Source organism: Psammomys obesus, unplaced genomic scaffold, assembly GCF_907164565.1.
Source record: "Psammomys obesus unplaced genomic scaffold, mPsaObe1.curated_primary_1811, whole genome shotgun sequence".
NCBI classification, from domain to species: domain Eukaryota; kingdom Metazoa; phylum Chordata; class Mammalia; order Rodentia; family Muridae; genus Psammomys; species Psammomys obesus.
This window is the reverse complement of record NW_026592666.1, coordinates 9,333,582-9,355,457: the sequence shown is the minus strand read 5'-3', so window position 1 is coordinate 9,355,457 and position 21,876 is coordinate 9,333,582. Positions and strand designations below refer to the sequence as shown.

General features: G+C 38.9%; 2 protein-coding genes across 6 annotated transcripts in view; one reads left to right on the top strand and one right to left on the bottom strand.

Annotated features, from left to right (window-relative positions):
• Positions 1-12,201, top strand: part of Donson (DNA replication fork stabilization factor DONSON) — a 24,439-nt gene extending 12,238 nt beyond the window's left edge. Inside the window, exon 11 of the mRNA XM_055614852.1 lies at positions 11,398-12,201. The gene's annotated coding sequence lies outside the window, so the exon portion shown is untranslated. The remainder of the gene's footprint in view (positions 1-11,397) is intronic.
• Son (SON DNA and RNA binding protein) overlaps positions 1-21,876 on the bottom strand; it is a 32,984-nt gene that overhangs the window by 2,291 nt on the left and 8,817 nt on the right. For 2 of the 5 annotated variants that reach the window (XM_055614846.1, XM_055614847.1), the window contains exons 3-9: positions 18,192-21,876; positions 16,582-16,742; positions 14,523-14,669; positions 14,036-14,224; positions 7,462-7,572; positions 6,241-6,357; positions 2,064-2,211 (exon numbers count right to left, since the gene is read on the bottom strand). The exon at positions 18,192-21,876 is cut by the window's right edge and continues 2,177 nt beyond it. In XM_055614846.1, the coding sequence (XP_055470821.1) occupies positions 2,064-2,211; positions 6,241-6,357; positions 7,462-7,572; positions 14,036-14,224; positions 14,523-14,669; positions 16,582-16,742; positions 18,192-21,876 (4,558 nt within the window). Of the gene's footprint in view, positions 1-2,063; positions 2,212-2,838; positions 2,919-6,240; positions 6,358-7,461; positions 7,573-13,138; positions 13,939-14,035; positions 14,225-14,522; positions 14,670-14,834; positions 16,352-16,581; positions 16,743-18,191 lie in introns of those variants that run through there. The other 3 variants (XM_055614848.1, XM_055614849.1, XM_055614850.1) reach the window with 3 other exon arrangements.

Genomic DNA, 21,876 nt, shown 5'->3' with positions numbered 1-21,876 from the left:
AAAAAAAAAAAAAAAAAAAAAAAAAAAAAAAAAAAAAAAAAAGCCAAATTTACAAAATTAATTTTACTTAAAACTATTAATAGATGAAGAAAATATACCTCCCACTATACTGAAACCTAAAAATCTATACCTTCAAATAAAATACTCAGCCATTTTATATCAAAACTGATTTTATCTTGCCACTTCAGTGTATGTGTGTGTGTGTATATCTATCTATATATTTTTTTTTTAAACTTTGTAATTACACAGCTATGAAAACATAGAAAATCATTCAGTCACAATGCACTTGCACAAGGATTCAGACCCACTGTGAAGAGTTGGCTGTGCTGGCACACACTTGCAGTCCCAGCACTGGGGCTCACTGGGACACTCTGTATTTGGTGGGCTCCAGGCCAGTGGACACTGTTTCAAAAATCAAGGTGGATGATCTCTGACCTCCGTGTGAGTGCACAGACATGTGGGTACACAGTACTACAAGTAACTTTACAGATTCATCTTTTAAATAGTTTCTGAAGAGTATAGTCCCCGAAAACAAAGGCACACACAGTGAAAAAGAAAAGTGTCCCAAAGACGAGACCCTCTATCACAGCCAGAACCTGCTTTCTTAACAAATGCCTAAGCTGTCACAGTCCCTCCCTCACTACACAGGAATAATGACATCACGATCCCTTGAGGGTGCTCTTTCACTTTCCATGAGTCTTTGAACAGCAAAATCTCAGCCACTCCATTATTAGGAGCATGCTAGTATAAACATCTCCCTCAGACCTGTTCTAGGAAACAGCCACTGTCAGAGAATCACACCTATATTATTACATTGAGTAATTTCAACATGGATGTGCCCTAGACACATACCACCCTGATTAGATTCATAGCTACTCTCTTTTATCAGACCCTTAAGACTTAACTCCAATTTATTATTGAACCTCAAAATAAATCAAGTTTTTAAAAATCAAATTAGGCCTAAAGTACACTAATGGCACATGACTGTAAACCAAGAATTTCAGAAAGCTATGGCAGGATTAGGGGTTCAAGGCCAACCTGAGCTACCAGCCTGCTGTGATTCTACTTTGAATGTTAGCCAGCTGTTACTGTATATGTCTTCTAAAATAGCTAACTGCAGTAACAGCTCCAAGGTCCCCAAATGAAAGGTATTGAAGAACTACTACTGCTGCCCCAGCTAGTCTACAATCTAGCCCACAACACAAATACCAAGCTTTAAAAGACAAGCAAAAATGTCCTAAGGATTGAAGACCAAAGTGTCTAAGATGTGAAAAAACTAAAAACAAAAACCAAAACCACAGCTTAGAAACAAAGACAAGTAAATGAACCAAAGACAGTGATGATGCAGGCTTGAGACAAGGCAGGAAGATCATTGCAAGTTCAAGGCCAGCCAAGGCCAGCTAAGGCTATACTCAAGACCTTGTCTCAAAAGACAACCAAAGAAGCTGGAGAGATAGATGGCTCAACAGGAGCACTGGCTGTTCTTCCAGAGGACCCTGATTAGATTCCACCTATATGGCAGCTTATATCTATAGGGGATCCAATGCCCTCTTCTGGTTTTATGGGCACTGGGATATACAAAGACATGCATGCAGACAAAACACCCAATATACATAAACCATTTTAAAAAATAAAATAGACAACCAAACAATGGATCAGGAAGATAGTTCAATGGGTAAAGGTGCTTGCCATGTCATGCATGCCCCTACACACAATAAATAAATGTAGAAAAAAAAAAAAAAAAAAAAAAAGCAAACGTCATTTCCATTAAGAGCAAAAAGCACATTTTAGTTTCTTAAAATGTAAAATTCACACAGTTTCATAACATCAGCTAACTTCATACAAGTTGCCCTTTAAAAAAAGCTCAAACATGTTCTTCATCTACAGAAATAAGCTGCTTTGTGAAACTGTCAAACATTTCACCAGCAGAGAACTGTTCATTATTTGTGTATCTAGTTCACGGTCACTAGGACCAAATTAAGGTTTAAAAAAAAAAAAAACAAGTGATGAAACTCAAAATACAAGTATACAATTTAAAAGTACGAATTTCAGAAAGAACTTACCTTTCCGGTCTGTCTTAAAGTCAACAAGGATGGGCTCCTTATTTCCTTCTTTGTTCTTTCCTAATCCTTCTCCTTCTCTCCAGCCCATTTTTCTCATCAAAACAGCTCCCATTCCTCCAGTTACTGGGGCTGCTCTTAAGAACTGATCCTAACCAAAGGAAAAAAAAGGTAAAATGCCCCCATTTTACATTTAGAACTAAAATACAGAGTTAATGGTAACTTAAGAGAAAAAAATCTTACTTCTAGGTCTGAAATAGCATTCAATTTAAATTCTTCTATACTTAATACAGTCTGTAACATATGTTCTAATTATAATTACCAACACTTTGAAAGTCAAATGGCAATTTTAACAGTAGGCCCTCGGTGCCCCCCTCCAAAAACAAAAAAACAACAAAAAGAGCACTCCTGTTTTCGTCCACTATTTAGGTTCACTGGTATCTCTTCTTAGCTTGCAAAATAAAAAGAAGGCAGTGTTAAAACAGTCAATATATTAGCTCAGGTAGACCTAGTTTATGAATAAAGCCTAGAAATTATTTTAAAATAGTTTGGACACTGAAGAAGCATACAGTTGACAGCCAGTTTTCTTCCCCAAAATACTATAAGGCAAGTATCAAAATTTTTACTTAGGAAAGCCCGAAGAAACGAAATAAATTTACATGTAAGTAAGTTGAAGATAAGCACATAAAATGCCCTGTAAGTATACCAAATTTGAATTCTTCTAAAACCTGGCTTGATGTTAAAAGACTTTTAAGAAACTCCTTAAATGTTTACATACCTAGGCCTCGGTAGCAGCAGTGTTGTGAATAGTACGGCTGGCACTGACCGGGGCAAGAAGACAGCTACAAGGATTTGGCCCTGAAACAAGTTTCCATACAGAGGGGTGAAAGTTCACAGGTTATTCTGTGAACAATCATCTCTCTTGTATCCAACCCACTGAACCATAATTTCCATCAAAGCAGCAAACCACTTAATGTCCTGAGCTGCACAAGTGTGTGCATTAGCACGGTCAGCAGTCGGTGATCTTCCAGTTAAACGTCCAATGCCTCTTTACAATGGCGTCAATGGCACAGCCTACCAGTAATGGATTCTGCTGCTGACCTATGTGGGGTTTTTGTTTTGTCTCTTTTTAATTGAAGCATCACTGAACCAAGTTTTATTTCCAATTATTACAGCATTTTAGGTTAATACTCTCTGCCAAATATTTATCAAGTCATTACAAAGCAATAGAGAGTCAAATGTTTTGGTAGCTCAGCAAGCAGATATGCATTATTTTTCCTTCTACCACTAAGTTAATACTTAACCTAAAATTTCTACTTTTACACTGAAGTAAAATATATAAGCTTTGTTCCCCAGCTTTATAATTAAATGTTAGGGAGAAAACGCGCCAATGACATACGACTAGACATTAAGTTCAACAAGGTGCTGTGATGGAAGGAGGTAACTTCGGAGGGTAAACACACCCCTGGTTCAGTTCCTTATTTGGTGCAGGCCATGCATTGTGGATGTATAAAGAGAAGAGTTAGCTGATGCTTGGGTATCAACTGCCTTGATGCTACACACCTAGAAGGACTTTACTTACTTCCAGGTTCATCTCCCCCTCTTTTCCAGGAAACACTCCTAAAAAAAAGGGCAACTGTACAGACAGAGTGCAATATAAATTCCCAATTAGCCAAGTTTTCCAATTCTGCTTCTGTCATTATCTTTGCATCCATCTCTTTCCCCATTGTAAAAACCTGTCTGAATCTAATGAACCTACAATAACCAACAATTTTTATAAAATCAAGTCCCAAGTCATTTGAGAAAATAAAGGTCCTTTAAAACCAATTACCTTTTTAATGTTTTTTGATAAATATTCCTCTTAATCTAAAAGTATTCTAAAAACAAAGTAAAGAACACAGAGGGTGTTGGGTGGCATTTCCTATGGTTTTTAATACACAATGACAGTGCTGGTCCAAGAAAAGCCAAACGACCCTTTCAACATTTCCTAAACACAATTAATGGGTGTAAACAGTACTTATGCTAGACCCCGATGGAATTTTCGGTTGCCCAATGACTTCTAAATGTAATGGCCTGTTTTAATAAAATAATGCTTCACCGGTTTTCAATAAGCAGATATTTTTTAGTAGTTCTTCACACACAAATTGTTTTCCTATTAGTGTTTTCTATAATGTAAAGCTTGATCTGATGATCACATAATTTATCAAATGATTTGCTTCCCAGATTATATGCTACATAAAATGTAAAGCTAATCATTTTAAAGGCTCTAGCAAACATTAACTACTCACAAGCTAAGAAACAGCAGAACAATAGATGGGAGAAAGTGTACAGGGAGCTAGTTATGAACACTCACCTTGGAAATGCACTTACATTTATCCGCTCTTTATACAAAACATGTAGTAACATTTTACAGTGAAAAGCCCTTCCAGAAGCTTCTACCTAACAATGTACATCCACTATTATGTGCATAAATACTCAAAACTACTTCAGGTCTAACTTCCTGCACTCCTAAATACATAGCTTCAAGACCAGATGAATGTGTGGCTCTGTGGTAGAAAACCTGCTCACTACCTAAGTCAAGGGCCCCAGTTTTAAATCTAATGTCACACACACAAAAAGTAAACATATAATTAATTCTTCCCACTAAAATGAAAGCTATTTATCAAATACCACTTTCATAATTTATACAAAATATTAGTATGTAAAATAAATCCGCTTATTAAAAATATTCTAGGTTGTCCCCTTTTTCTAAAACCGATCCCTTACATACTATCCGTGCAACTATTTCTTAAGGGAAAACAAGCAAGCACAGTGAGGATGTATGACGCCTTATATTAATCTGTTAATAAGAGAATCACAGGCAGTGCTTCTGCTATGAAACTGTTAAGGCATTAAATGCCCAAAGCAACCAAAATTTTATTTTTGAAAACTTCAGCTCGTCCATAACTGGCACTCATTCCAATTCTCCAGATAGTAAAGATCCATCACTTCACTGATTACCACTCTCTGAGGCAGTAATAAGAACCTGTCTCCAGCCACTTGACACTTGGGGAGACAAAAATTCCAAGGAATTACTTGCCCACGATCACACAAGGAGTCAGGAGTACAGCACGACAAAGAAACCTTTCCAATCCAAGAGACCACGTAGCCTCCCAAGTTTCAGCACTGCTATGCTGCTGCCAATAACTCCTGAAACAAATTTCCCATCACCCATCCAACCAAACCACAGCCCTTCACCAGACCTTTATTCTTCAGAAAGCCCCTTTATAGCCACCTAAGACTCCCCCAACAATGAGGTAGCCGTAGGTGGAGCTGACAAATGTCACTGCAGGAGTCTGGGGCCAGATGCACCTACATCTTCGTAGCATGGGATGTCCGTCCTCTCCCTTGATTTTAGGTCTTACACATCCTGTTTTTCATGAAGTCAGTGGTTCTCAAATTGAGCCTGTGGATCACCAGAGGCCACCAGGACCTAAATGGTGGTCCACAGATAGTTATCTCCAGCCCATCCCACCCTCTTACCCACTTCACATCTGCCCACCCCACATTCCAGCCCTCCTCCCCCTGCCTTTTGGTCCCATGGCAAGTTTACCACATGCAGCACTAATCAGGGCCTCCCCACCACTTGCTGAATCTAATAGCTGACCACCATATAGGGACCTGGGGCTGGATGTTACAGGAGGAATGTGGGAGCAAAGGCATGTATAAGCGGGTGCAGGCACTAATGAGAGGACAAGGACAGAGGAATGGAATATTAGGGTGCAAAGGGCTCTTGGGGGTAGTGATCCACCAAAACTAAACCTGAAATAAAGTATCCCATGATGAAAAATTTTGAGAACCACTGCTGAAATGATTAGGTTAGTAGTCCAACAGGAACTGTGGAATATTCTGAACAGCACCTGTTATAGTTAGCATCCAAAACAGTTAAGTAAAACCACCCACCAAAACCAACAGCAAAAAAATATGAAAAAGAACAACCTCCAGATACAAAGTGAGTGGCTCTTGAGCCATATTTATACAATTGGCATTGTGTCAGGACTCCGGCCCGTCTTCAGTGTCCATCCTGGAGCATATACACAGCAGATTTACTCAGGAACTTAGGTTAGTCACTTGTCTCTGCATTTTTAATGTATGATCATCAAAACAAGCTTAGTTTTGTATTTTTTGACAGTTTGTGTACCTTTTTAATCCAGGCTTGGGCACCAGTATTAGCCAGCTGTTCCTGTGTCAGGACTTGTACTCCTGTACTTCCTGTGAACTGCCCAGGGATAGAGTTCAACTGAGCCCAGGCATCAATCTGAAGAAAAAGAAGCCATCTTCATTAAGTAAAATTACTGACCTGATGAAAGTGCCACACTGGTAACAGTTTAATTCACTGAGGAAGAATGGAATTGCTTCCTAAAATGGCCAAATAAGTTCAAATTTTTTTCTAAGTCTTCCAAATAAGTTGTACAGCATTCAGTGAAATCCACTAATGCAACAGAAGGTATGAGGTGCATCTCCAACTAAAAATTATCACTGTAACACTCATTCTTTGAAATATAAGATACACGAAAAATTTAGTTCTTATGGCCGAAGATCTCTGGCCTTTGCCATCTGACCTATCATACATGCACATTCAAATAAATGACACATTCTAGATCTCTGACTAATCCCCATGAGATAGTAATCTGTATCTATCCATGGCATAATAAAGAAAATGATCAGCAGAAAACAGTTTCCTGTGGGAGAGTAATCTGCATCTATCTAAGGCATAATGTAGAAAATGATCGACAGAAAATACCACATCACTCGTCAACACCTACTGTGCAATAAATCAGGTCGTTCATACTATACGTAATGCATGTCTGGTATTGCCAGTAATGTTACTTCCTACTTCAACTGTTTCTACATGGACTTAGCATAGAGATGAAAAGCCATCTCCTTCCTGTTAAAAACACAGTCTGGATTCATTATTGTTTAGGTTTAGATGCCAATTCTGCTTACCAATTGTGTGTATCATCTGACCACTGTTCAGCTCAGTTTGCTTAGCTGAAATATGGAAAATAATAGCTCTATCTCAGGAGTTGTTCTGAGCACTGTATGTGCACATCAGACTATAACTCTATGAAGACAGGATGTATTTTCTGTTTTTTCCTCAAGAAAGAGTTCCTGCCACAGTATGTAATAAATTATAAACATTTGCTTAGTGTTATTTTTACTTTAAAAAAAGTCAGTTACTAAGACAGAACAAAGTTTAAAATGTATAAAGTATAAAATAGGGTTTGCAGACTTGGTATATAGTGTATGCACTCCACACTAATACACACCCCAAAATGATGGTTCCTCACAACTAGTGTTGTAATGATTCAGCCATCCAGTTAGTGAAATTCTCATTTAAACATTAAAAAAAGTCACATACCCGTTCTTGAGCTCGATTTAACATGCTCATGGCTTCAAGGTCAAATGCATTCTCACTGAGTCTCTTCTGAGCAAGTGCCCGTTCACTCATTGCTGTTGAAATGTCCACAGGCTAAGAAAAAAAACATAGATAATTATCCCAAATTACCAGTCCCCTGATTCTCTCAGGTGCTTCTTTATCTTTAGATGCTACATGTAAAAATAAATAAATAATAGTCTGTATATTAAGATTCTTGGAAAATGAGAAGATTCAAAAGGCAAAGAGGGCACTCCTGGAAAATAGAAGACAATGAAGGTAAGTTAGTTACCAAATATTCAGAGGCAGAACTCAGTCTAAATTCCTACTGATTAGTGTATTCTCTACAGTATCAAACTATTAACTATTGAGTTTCTTTATGAACTCATAATTTTTAATCTGTACTAACAAGCCACATTAGGTAAAATGGTAGTTTTTAAACCTTTACCAGTTCATCTTACTCTCCATGATTATTAGTAACTTCCAGAAGTAGTAAGAAAAATCCATGGATAAGCAAGCAGAGCACCACTAGAATCAACATGGCTCTGTACTCATTAGCACATTTTACAGGAGCACAGTTAGTTGGGCATGGGTATGCTTTGGTCCTAAGAAACCAGGGTCTTGAAAGAATACATTGTTTTGAAGTTAGAAACACTTAGTAACATACCTAGAACATTAATTTTTAAAAGTGTTTTAAGTCCTCCTACAAAATTCTGTAATCTTTTAAAACGTAGCCTAAGACAGGAGGTGTATGTATAAGGTAGGTTATCAGCCTCACAGATTTCTTTATAAAATGAAAAAAAAAAAAAAACTTCTTTGTGTAAAGCAGACATAAGTTTAACTTTTTTAAGACACCCTTAAATTCTCAGGTGTTAGGTTAAGGGCTTAACCACAGAACAAAAAACTTGGCCATTATTTGGGTTTTGTTTATAACGAACACAAATTGAGTTCTATCAACCCACTAATTTCTTTAATAAAATATTATCTAACACAATGATTTATTGTTTTCACTACAAAGAATCAGTAGTAAGTACTGCATGGATATTATAAATAAGTCAGTGAAATAGCTTTTTTAAGGTAATCTCGCTATACTATGTAATTCTTAAAAAAAATCTATATACCTCAGGAAGATTTAGGATGAGGAATAAAGACTATTGTCCTTGTCCCAACTTCAAATTCTCTTACACGGTATTCTAAGTTATCCTGACTGAAATTATTTAAGACTCCTTTGACTAAATCATTTTTTTTTACAAAGCCAACTTTTCTAACTTAAAGAAAAAAATCGTAATTTGTGCTTATTATTATTAGACTGTTTATTTACTTTCAATAAAAGTTCTTACCTGCTTAGCTAACAGTAAATTACCCATGCTTAATATTCTTTTAAGACCTACAACAATTAGGACAATCTATGAAAGGTACACCAACACACAGTATTCACCTTTTGCTTTTACTATGAGTTGATTTAATTCCTGAACTCTAAACTGCTCCATGTGATCCCTGGGTCTTTCAGAACAAATTTTAAGTTTTCTAGGCCTACCATAGATGCCAACTAAACTCTCAAGTGGGATTACCCAAGCAGTTTGTCTAGCCCCACCAAACCAGCAAATGAGACACATACCATCTCAGGGCCCTTCTTAGACTTGCTCTGCTTTCAGAGCAATTTGTAAACCTAAGTGACAGGGTGTTAAGGCACAGGGAAAGACTGAAATCTGAAAGATCAAGGGAAAAACTGTCTATGCATTCCAGTCAGAACCCTTCAATTTCCAACTATAAGCCATAAAAATGCACTTAGCTCCAAAACTAAATCTTCAACAAAAATTTAACTAAGAATTCATCCTTTACAGGCATATTTACCTACTATATTTTTCTTGTATATTTTATTGAGAAATAACCCAAATACCCCTTGAAGCCCCCAAATAAAAACTTCCGTAAGTCATGGTGCTATTTTATATCAAATTTATATTTCATTGTAAAAGGCACGTTTAATATAATAACCTGCTATTTAAATTAAACTATTTCCTTACACAACTGCATTTATTCAACAGGCTTAGCAAATAAAGTAGCAAGTTCACATCAAAAATTTTCTTAATTTCCTATTTCTAATTTTAAAATATATTCAAGATGGAGAGAGTCTAGGTTATCTTAGGTTAGGGTGTAGCTGGACAGCAGAGCACTTGCCCAGCATGTGCAGGCCTATGGGTTACATCTCCAGCACCACAAAAGAAGACAGGGTAAAAGTTTTTAAGATCTACAAGAACTTTATCCAGCTTTTCAAGGTAACTCATAATATATGCTAATACAGAAAGGACTAACCATAGTCCGAAAAGCAAGAATACTCAAGAATCTGACCAAATATCACATTGCCTAATTAAACATATAAAATACAACAGCTAGCTAGGCATAGTGGCACCCGCCTCTCATTGCAGCACTTTGGAGGCAGAGGCTCATGAATTTGGGTTTGAGGGCAGCCTGGCCTACATAACAGAGTTCAGGCCAGCCAGAGCTATGTAGAGAGACACTGTCTTAGGAAACAAAACAAAACGAAAAATCCACACAGCTAGCACTTAAGAATTTGGGGAAGTTAGAAGCTGATGACTGCTACATTGAAAGATGTTTTAAAATCTTCACCAGCCTAAAATGTTCCAAGGTTTTCTTGGTTTTCTACAAACCAAGAAAAGGGTTGTTTTTTTTTTTTTAAGTCTATAACACACTTGTTACATGCTTTATGTTTCCACTGATAAATGAGCAGTTCATCTTGCCTACCAGTATAAAATGTACATCTGTAAAGTTACTATGTGAATTCTCCTCCCCTATAAGAAAAAAAAAATCTACAGATGGTATCCTAAATTACAACTCTCACATTAATAAAAAACAATCCTATTCCTTTAATCCTTATCTAAAGGCAGATTACAGCTCCTCTAAAGACTGTAGACATTATCAGGTTATCACATTTTGTGTTTGGTGATCACACACACATAAACTAAGTTCTCTTTTACATATTTTGCACTTCAGTTCCTCCTCCATTCACTTTACTCTCCCCTTTTGTTAATAAGGCCAGTGATTTCTATAAACAAACAAATGAAAAATGTTCTTAAGACCTCACAGAATGTAAGTGATTGATAGAAAAAAGGTAAAGGTTAAGTATGGGCTAAATTGGATCATTTTTCCACAGGTCATGTGACTGCAAGTATCTCAAAAGGCCTAAAAGAAAATCTGCAACAAAACAGCTAAAAATATCTGGCCTATAAAGCATTTACAATACTTAACAAAAATTACTAAAATGCACCCAGTTCATACATAACATACTGTCAACTTCAAAAAGGAAAGGCACATCAACATAGAACATCCTTAAGTGACTTTAATGAACTATTAATATTTTTATTATACAACATTCTATAGCATAATTGAGTTAATCTAAATAAGTTAATAATTTTTTTCATTGTAAGTGGTTCTGAGAAATCAGTTAACAGCCTATAAAAGTTTTTTTTGGGGGGGGGGAAGTAACGAGGCCACACCTTACAGTCTGCCAATATATATTTCAAGAACCTGTACTTCATTCAATCTGTTTTTATCCTTGTCCAGCAAGTTAGCATTGATAAACTTCATAAACTAAGTTTCCTATTTCAAAAGAATTTTAACTACTGAAGATGTAGATACGACCAAGTAATACAAACCTAACACACTGCTTGAGACAGAAATGATGTTAACATCTGAGCAATAACTAGAGCTGGCCTTAAAACAATTATAATTGATACTAAGTATATGTGAATTCCAAATTAGTGGTTATGACCACAGTCCTATTACTCCACTTGTACATACTGCTCTAATCTTCTAACCAATTAGCCTTTGCTAATCATATTAAAGAACTGTCCCTGGCAACTTTTTAATATTAATTTTCCAACTTTTCTGTTTGCAAATCAGATTCACATAAACATGGTGAATGTTGTGTAGTCACTTCTGAGGACGCTGCTGGCTGGTGTCTGGGAGGAAGATGATGCTATGGCACAAGGAGCTGATGAGCTGATGGACTGCGCAGTTTCGTCCGTGTCTACCCACTCATGTCAGCACACTCAAGTGCAAGACAACCGTGGGATCAGGAATTGCAAGGATAACTTAGCCCTTTGCACCCTTGCTGAAATGTTTTATGGTCAAGACCAAAGAACCATAAACTTTAATTATACTTATTAAAACAAAAACAACTGATTTAAAAAATATTACCTTGCCATTCAGAAAAAATTTGTCACCCACCCCTCCCCCCCAATTTTTTTTAATTTGAAGCGCTACTCAAATCAGGAAGGTCAGTGTTCCCAGAATATATCAATCTAAGTACTTCACTGTTAGAAAGCATAACAATTCTACAAATATGGGACACGTATTAAATGGTAACTAAGTAACAAGCTGAGTACTATCTATCTCGGCTTAGGCACCTTTAACAGTGCTACAGAAATACTGATTTGAAAGCAAAAGAATCACATCCCTTTTTCCTAGAAGTTTGGCATTCTTTTCGTTATAACTGAAGTTAATTTCTATACTCTGACTCGAAGCCTCCATAAGTAGCTTGACGTTCTCACATTGCATGTATCTCCCCAGAAGAGTTATTATGCTTCATTTATTTCAGCACTGGTAGAGCTTTCCTTTTGTTTCAGTGTTGCCGCCCTCTCTCAACGCCGACCCATAATAAGAACCTCACTTTTGATGGGAGACAAGGCCCTTAGTGGTGAGACTAAAAATGGCAGTAATAAATTCTAAATAATAAAGTTTTTCTTGGTCAAAAAGTATAATCAACGAGCACTAAGCACTTTTCCCATGACTCTTCAGTTATAATCATTTTCTCAGGAAAGTGTTACAATTCTACAATATTTCTAAGTCTTTGCTACATAGGAGATTCTCACCTAGCTATGTTCTTTCCAAATGTTTAAATGCTTAATCTGTAATAAATAACTAAAAGCCTATATCAGTGTATCTAAATCTGTCCAACTCTCACCTGTTTATACCCGACTACTACAAGAAAATTGAGTTAGCTGCAAGTGTCAGTCAGCTTCCGTCCTGAGGTGTGACAAAAGCCTGATTTGGGGATTAGTAAATGAACACTAAACTTGTTCAAACTAACAGACTGCCCAAAGCAGCTATCCTCCTCCTCACTGGTGATGGGTGTAATACGTTTCAGTTATGGAACTCCGTGTGAATACAGACCATCACCTTTAACTGTAAGTAAGTTAGCTTCACTGGCCAGTTATGCTCAGCATTACTACATAGAACTGTTCCCATTCAAAATGCCGCAGGTCAAAAAAACACAGTGAAAATGTCGCCTGTGATTACCTATGGGGAAAAATACTGCATGAAAAGGTTTCTGATTTGAGTTCTGTTTACTTTGATTTTTATAAACAAGATTTCTTTGTAGAATTGAAGTGTTTATTGGAAAATGTTTATGGCCAATGTAGGGAACCTCAAGTGAAGAGTAGAGTGCTCTCAGACCTACATACCTCAGAACTGCAAGAAAAAGGACTCTATAAGGGCAGCTGGTATCTAAGTCCAATCCTTGGACCAATGTCAAGGCTTTGGAAACCAAGGGCAAGGTGACGACAGCTAGTCTCTAACTCCCACCTCCCCTAGTCAAGTCTCCACCCTCCCCAGATCCCCAAGCGTGATTTTGCACAACAAGTTAAATAAAAGTAAACTGTTTATTAAAAGACACAGCAAAGATACAGATACAGAGATACATACAAAGATACAGATATATATATATTTACATATATATACAGTTTTGCTGTTCTCATGTGCACTGTATTTAGCAGCACATTACTTAATCAGGCGGCATTTTAATGGGGTTGTTTTGACATTTGGCATTGTTACTGCGTCATTTTGACAAGATACAACTATTGCCTTGAGGAAGTTCAATATATAAATTCCACTCCTCCAACTTTTAATAGTAGCAAAGAGGGGAAGGAGAAGGGAATGGAGAACCAAGGCTGAACACTAGGTTAAACACAAGAATTCAAAAGGGCTAAGGTAGCACAAGGAAGGGAAATTACTGAAATCAAAGGCTATCTGAAAACCCAGAAAAACAGTAAGAAACCATTACTTAAAGGCAATGGGCTATGTACCCAAGATGTTCACATCAGCCTACGATGACTTTTCAATCCAGTTCTTGTGTTGAACCTGAGGATCTGCCTTCTCTCCCCTCAACCCCTCCACCCAGTAAACTTGCTACCACCAAAATCTAGAGCTATAGAGCCTTGAGGCAAAACGGGATGCTAAATAGTTGTACCTTGGGCTACCTTCCCACAAGTGCATGGAGGGCCCAATGTTGGGTAGGGATGTGATAACACTTTTCTCTGCAATTCGATGCTTTTCACTTTGTGGCTTCGTTCCACAAAGTGAATTGCATCGAGTTACTGTCAAATGAGAAGCTGCGGGTTGTTTCATCTGTCGTTTAACCCGGCCCTGCCGTTTAACCCGGCCCTAAGAAGAGTGAAACAGAATCCAAATCAGATATAAAATAACAATAAAATGGAAGATTCAGATATAAAAACAAACATGTAATATTCCTACTACTTACCTCTGAGGGCAAGCTGCTGCTGAACACATTGTCATCATCTTTGTTCTCTTCACCATTCTTCTCTACGGGAACCCACTCTCCATAAACACTGTCGGCTTCTTTTTTCCGATGTTGAGATCCAGATGACACAGGAAATTCCTTTGTTAATGTTACTTGGCTTTTTGGTGGCGTTGGCTTTGCTGCAGCAATCTAAAACATAGTATTTAATTAAAATCCATTTTAACAGATATGGTTTCTAAAGAATTTAATAAAAGGGAAGGTTCACTTTTATTTTTTGCAGTGCCAGGAATTGAACTTAGAGCCTCACACATCCTAGGCACACACACTGCCACAGAGTAACATTCCCAGCCCAACTTTTAGAGGAAATGTTGTCACTATTCATCACAGTATTGAGCTTAAACTCAATATACTAAATTCCACATGGGTTTTAAACAGTCCCACAAGACGTGCTACTTCATCAGTCCATAAGCACTTTACTAATACTCACATTCAAATTGAAAAAAATGGGCTTGGGTTCACTGAGTTTAAAGGGATGATGATAAAAAGGAGGTTCTTCTTCCTCTTCATCCGAAACGTGAGGTTTATTCACTATTACATCATCATCTTCTTTACTCTGTGCAATCTGTTTGCATTTCTTTAAAGTAAAAACAAACAAAAGATGAATATGGTTTACATAAAACAGCATGTAATTTTTTAAGAAGTATCACACAAGATCAATTTCAAGTAATCAGCATTTATGATAGCTTATAACTACAACTTAAATTACTAGCTATTGTTTAAAGACACACTGGCTGCTCAGTCAGTCAACAACATTTATTGAGCACCTACTATGTGCAGAGCACTGTACTGGGCACTGTCTTGAGAATAATACAAAAAAAAAAAAAAAGAAAAGAAAGAAAGAAAAAAGAAAGAAGAAACGAAAGGAGAGAGAGAGAAAAAGACGTGGTCCCTGCTCCAAAGGAGCTTACAATCTAATACGAGACAAGAGTACATACACTTTAAGTAATTAAAGAACCTTTTACAGAGCAACAATAACAAGTGCAAACTGATATAATACAAACAGGGTACATAAGCGCTAAAAGAACAAAGGCTTAAGAGAGAATATCCAGGCAAGGTCTGAGGATCAAAGAACACTCCCTTCAAGAATTCTAAGCGAAATTTCCATAGTAAAGAACAAGAAATAGGAAGGAAAGGAAAGTCAACTTGGTCAGGTGGTAGTGAGCAAGTCAGGAGAGACTTGTCTGAGGGAAAAGAGCGCTGAAGATGAGGCAAACAACAGCAAACCGCTAAATGTTCATAGAGTTTTAGATAAAGAGCTTGCATTTGGTAAGTAAGCAATAGAGGCTTTTTGCTAGGTCTAAGTTATAATTCATACTATAGTGAATCTAGGTGAGGAAACAAATTAAGAAACTTTATAATCCCCAAATGTTGGTAAAAGGTCTTAAGCATTGGTAGCAGTGTAGTAACATGTCTCTCCATAATTTTTTTTTTTTTTTTTTTTTTTTTTATTTAAGGGCTGTAACTTAAGAATGGAAAATAAGGCATGATGGAGAGGGCGCAATTGGTGCAGTCCAACATATAAAGTCAATCCCTTCCTCAGAAGCAAAGGAACAGAGTCCATTTATAAAAAGGTTAGGAGTAAATTTTAGTAGACCAGTCTATACAAGCAGAATTTATCACATCTATTATCAATTGAAAATATTACAATAGAATTAAAAAGCTCAATTAGCCAAAAACACAAGAGTGTATCAAGCATGTAACCAATGGGAACAGAATATGTTGACAGTGGCAGGCTGGCATAAGGCTAGCCAATAACAAGTTTCAGTATATGAAACAGTGTGTTATTTCTGGATCCTAGCAGCAATATTTCAGCGTCTTCCCCCCCACACAAAAAAATATTAAAGTAAAACAAAGCTTCCCCCAAAAGCCTCAATTTCAAAAGATCAAATTTTTAAAAACAAAAATAAGTATATTTAAAATATGTTACTGCCAAAACCCGAACCGCAGGAAGAACTGATAATGGCCGGCCATTATCGCCAATGGCTGGTACCAAACAGCCAAAACCCGAAATGTTGATGCGAAAGAAGTTCCTTTCAGGCAATGGCCAGCTATTCTCATTAATTTCCAAGCTCCGGTGGCAAAAGATCATTTCTGAAGATTGTCTGTGTCTTTGCGTATATGCAGTACACTCTTGGCGATCAGTGAACACGTCGTGAATGGAAACGAAACTGTAGGCGAGCTTCTGCGTGTTGCTCACTCAACACCTCCTCCATTCAAACGAACCGTTCCACTCCTCAGTCAGTTTGGCTTCTAAAACTGGAAAGCAAAAGTAATGGGAAGTAACTTTTTAGCTGGCGGAGCTTAGCCATCCCGGATAATGGCCTGCTAAACAGAGCTTCTGCCGCTGCCACATCTGTATTTCGGGTTTTGGGCACTCGGTGCCAGCCATTATCAGTTCAGCCCACAATTCAGGTTTTGGCACGCTCCAGAGTCAATGTCCATGGAATAATCCATTTAAGAATGAAAACAAATTGTGTCTAGCTTACCTCAGTTAGTTCTTCTATGGTAGCGCCTCCAGACTTTTTAGCAACTTTCTCTTCTATTGTAGGTGGAGGTGCAGGCTTCAGGTTTGGTGGTAAAGGAACACCAGCCTTAGCACACATGGCAGCTGCATTAGCTTTGGCTATTTCAAGTAATTGAGCCTTATCTGTAAGAAAAAAACAAGAAGCAGTTTTCCTAAAAGCTATACATTTTTGATCTGTCAAGAGTGTAAAATTAAAGGCACCAGTATTCTGCTCTAAGTTATGGCTATGATTCAGGCAGATGGGCCTAATCAACAATTCAAATGCTTTACTATGAATCTATGGTGATCAACTAACCACAAATTATAAGGCACAAGTCTGCTAAAGGCAATGCTACTTCATAAAATTAGCATGACCTTAAACCATTCTCATTTTCATGCTAATAATGAAGTTCAGTTAAGGAATGCTTACCAAACATGCACAGGCCCTGGGTTCAAGCCCCAGCATTCCTAAAACCGGTCATGGAAAACTGTAATCACTAGCACTTGGGAGGTGGAGGCAGTAGCATGAGAAGAACAAGGTCAACCTCTGCCACCCAGTGGCTACAAAAGCTGGTCATCTGCCTGTCTTAGACAAACCTCATTCTAATCTTACAGCAACTTAATCCCTTCTTAAGCCCCAACTGTCATCTCTTTCAACAAGCCTTCAACTGAATAATAAATATCCTCTCCACTGTGCAAATGTGCCCCTACTCTTATTATTAGGACAATTGCCACATTCTACTCTTCTAAGTTTTGTCCTACACTAACTTAAAATCACTGAGAATTACCGGCTATTCCTCTGTTATGAGAAGACAGACATCAGAAAACTCTTCCTAAACTGAAAACAAATTCTGCTACCTTCATTGTCTTTTTCTCTAGGCTGCTCTACCCAAAAATGTTCTCTGTTGAGAATATGATAAATTACTCAGCAGGTAATCATACTTTAAGTTTTAGTAAGAAAATATTTATTTTTAAAGACAACAGACTCTTGATGATTATCACTTTGTTGAAAAAGTTGCATCATTCATCCAGTTAGCTAACTAACTCCCAGATACAAAATTTCCTAATTTCAATAACGTATACTTCTCAGAATAACCTACCCATTCAACAATCCTAGACTGCCATCTTAACATGTTAGCTAACGTTAGCCATGATGGCTCAGTCTGAAATCCTAGCCATCAGGAGACTGAGGAAATATAGCCAGCACTTTGGGCTAAGTTGAGTTTCTGGCCAACATAGACTATAGACTAAGAACCTGTCTCAAAAAAAAAAAAAAAAAAAAAAAAAAGCCACAGAAAACAATTACTAAGAACTCTGCTTATCTGCAAAGCCACTGTGTTGAAATAAGTGCAGCACATAAATAATCTGACTTGTAACAAGGCTTCTCCATCTATTTTTTAGGAAAGGCAAAATAACAAGCTCTAATACGCTCCCCATAGCAGGTCTTTTTAACCTTTTAATTGCATTTGCCCATTATTTTCTTAACACACCCTAATGACCTCTAAATCAACAACTCAAAATACTACTTTTGACTCAAGATCATCAGAAATTAAGTTTAAATCATACTCTATTACAACATAAAGCATGACTCACCCAAATCTGTTAGACGTTTGGGTGATCTTCCTCTTTCAGAAGACCTGGATCTTTTACGACGAATGGGAGATCTACTAAACCTTCTTCTCAAAGGTGTTCTTGATCTCCTTAATCTGACTGGTGATATACTGAAGCTTCGTCTTCTTACCACAGACCTTGATCTTCTCCTACGGCTTGGGGTTCGGCTCCTGCGGCTTGGGGTTCGGCTCCTGCGGCTGGGGGTTCGGCTCCTGCGGCTTGGGGTGCGGCTCCTGCGGCTGGGGGTGCGGCTCCTGCGGCTGGGGGTGCGGCTCCTGCGGCTGGGGGAAATACTGAAACTCCTCCTCCTACCGACAGACCTAGACCTTCTCCGTCGACTAGGAGTGTGACTCCTACTCCGACGACTTGGAGTTCGACTCCGAGCTCGAACTGTTTTGCGGTTGTCTCGAGAGCTTGATCTTTTCCTTTTTCTTTCCCTGGACTTTGATCTATGCTTTGGAGATCTTTTGCGCTTCTCTTTTGATACAGACCGTCTTCCTCTAGACTTAGATCTTGATCTGCTACTCCTCCTCCTGCGTCTTGAACGTGACCGTGACCGTGTTTGAGAACGATGAGACTTAGACTTAGATGATCTTTTCCTTGCTCTGGAGCGAGACTCACTGGTTCGCTTGCGTGACTTATGTTCAGAAGATTTGGAACGCTTACTCCGAGACCTTAATGAAGAGTCCCTTTTCTTCTCTTTCTCGCCTTTGTCACGGTTTTTGTTTTTCTTACTTTTTTCATGTGTGTCCTTAACTTTTACAAAAATTTCATAATCGTCCTTTTCCTCTGAAGAAGACTCTGAAGCTCTTTCTGGTAGACTAATTACAACTGGACTGGCAGCTGATTTGTCACGTTCAACTTCACTAGCAAGTAAAGGTCCTTCAATGCCAGCTCTAAGGCTTGTAAGACGTTCCATGTCCTTAGGGAGTAACGGTCTCACTAAGTCAGCTTCATTAATTTCATCAATGCTAGCAGAGTATCCTGAATCAGGAACTACTTCTTTATTGGAAGGAGGTACTTCTGTATCATCACTGCTTTCTTTAGGGCTAAGAGCAACTGCTACTGCCTGGTCAGCCTCTTTTATAGGTACTGAGTCTTCTGTGTCCTTACAAACAACACTGTTAGTTGACGGTAAGTCAGGATGAATGTCTTTAGCAGGCAAAGGTCCCTCTATGTCAGCTTCACTGCTACCACTTGGGCTGCTGGAAATAACCATGTCATGTTCAGTGTCTTGAGTAGTTAAAGAAACTTCAACATCATACTTACTATCTAAACTGGGTGCAGATGCTGTGACAAATTCCAACCCTTTACTAGTTCCCACTATATCTGGTTCCAGAGCAAGTTGAGAAGGTAGACTTCTTCCTACATCAGCTTCACTAACAGCAGGACAGGTATCCAATTCTATGACTTCCTTAGTCTCACTAAAAGGCAAAATTTTCTCTTCACTTGTTTCACCAACAGAACCAATGGTAGCAGTGCACACTGTATTATGCTCTGTATCCTTAGCAATTAGGTGACTGTTTATACTATAGTCTAGATTTCTCTCATATTCATTTTCATAAAAGTCTCTTTTCATGTGTCCTCCATCATGTGGCTCTTCACTCGGATGCAACACTATTTCCTGCGTGCCCACCTCTGGACCAAGACTTTGATCAGCAGAGAGTAAATTCACTCCTTTCATAACGTGCGATGACACAACACTAGACTCCGCTACTATTGGTGAAGACTCTATAGCCATCTCAGGTGATATTATTTGAGTGTGCTCTGGGACTGTGACAGCAGGTTCTGAAATTGCCACAGTGGGTTCCTGGACAGGAACACATGGTTCTGAAACAATCATAACAGGTTGAAGGACTGATACTGCTGGTTCCAACATAGGCACAGAAGGCTCCAGGGAAGAAACACCTGACACTACAGTGCTAGCATGCTCTGGGTCAGCCACAGCTGGAAGCTCCAGGACAGCCACAGGAGGTTCTGAGACAGACAAGGAGCAAAGTTCTGGAGCAGTCATGACAGGAGGCTCTGGAGCAGCCACAACAGGAGGTTCCGAGACAGCCACAGTGGGGGTTTCTGGGACAGCCATAGTGGGAGGTTCTGGATCAGCCACAGCAGAAAGTTCTGGGACAGCAACAACAGGAGATTCTGTGGCTGTTATACTGGAAGGTGCTGGGACAGCCATGGATGGCAGCTCTAAACTGCTCTCTGCTGGCTGTGATATAGTTACAGCTGGCTCCAAAAGGGACATAGATACCTCTGAAATAGCATGTCCTGATGGTCTCATGGAATCATATGTCTCTGACGTCTCCAACATCATAGAAGGCTCTGATGTTAACACAGTTGGTTCAGCTGACATGGTAGTCTCAGAAACCATGTAAGTCACTGGTCTCTCTGGAACCATTTCATGTTCTGCTACTATGGCAGACTCAACTGGAGTTGACATAACTGAAGACTCTGGCTCTCGTGCAGGTTCTGCAATAGTCATAACAGCCTCTGATGCCAACATTGAAGTCTCTGATTCTGACACTGAATAATTAGTAGGTACTGCCAAAGGCTCTGAAATCTCACTTTGACTCACAGGAGGCTCAGGCTGTGATACAGATTCTTCAGTAGATAATGCCACCTCTGTAGACCAAGTGTTGTCAGCTGTTAATGCTGACTGCTCAGTGGATAATGCTGACCCCTCCGGTGGTTCCTCAGGAGGCAATGGGGGTGTCATCGGTGGTTCCTCAGGTGGCAATGGTGGCATTGTTGGAGGCTCTTCAGGAGGCAAAGGTGGCACCATATATGCCTCAGTATAGGAATCAGTGTAAGAATCAGTATAAGAATCAGCTGCCATAGACATCATTGAACGATCAGTGTAAGATGACATCATTGATCGATCAGCTGCAGAGTACGATGACATCATAGACCGGTCAGCTGCAGAGTACGATGACATCATAGACCGGTCGGCACCCATGGACATCATAGATCGGTCAGCCATGGGAGACATCATGGAGCGCTCATAAGCAGACATCATAGAGCGTTCATAAGCTGACATCATAGAGCGCTCAGCCATGGGAGACATCATGGAGCGCTCGTAGGCTGACATCATGGAGCGCTCATAGGCTGACATCATAGAGCGTTCAGCCATAGGAGACATCATGGAACGCTCGTAAGACATCATAGAGCGCTCGTAAGATGACATCATGGAACGTTCTGCAGCATAGGACATCATCATAGACCGTCTTGATGCTAACATCAAGGGTCTAGGTGCTAGCCTGTATGGTCTAGGTGCTATTCTATAAGACCTGGGTGCTATTCTGTAGGGTCTAGGTGACATCCTATAGGGATCAGGAGTTAGTCTGTAGGGATCATGGCCTAATCTATAAGGGTCCTGTCCTAACCTGTAAGCATCATGGCCTAACCTATAAGGGTCATGACCCAACCTATAGGGATCCTGAGCTAATCTGTAAGGATCCTGAGCTAGCCTATAGGGATCAGGAGATTTTGAACCCATCATAGCAGAATCCTGGGTACTAGATGCTAACATCTGGGCATCCATGGTGCCAGATGCTAACATTTGAGCATCCATGGTGCCAGAAGCTAACATCTGGGAATCCATTGCACCAGATGCTAACATCTGGGAGTCCATGGAACTGGTTGCTAACATCTGGGAGTCCATGGA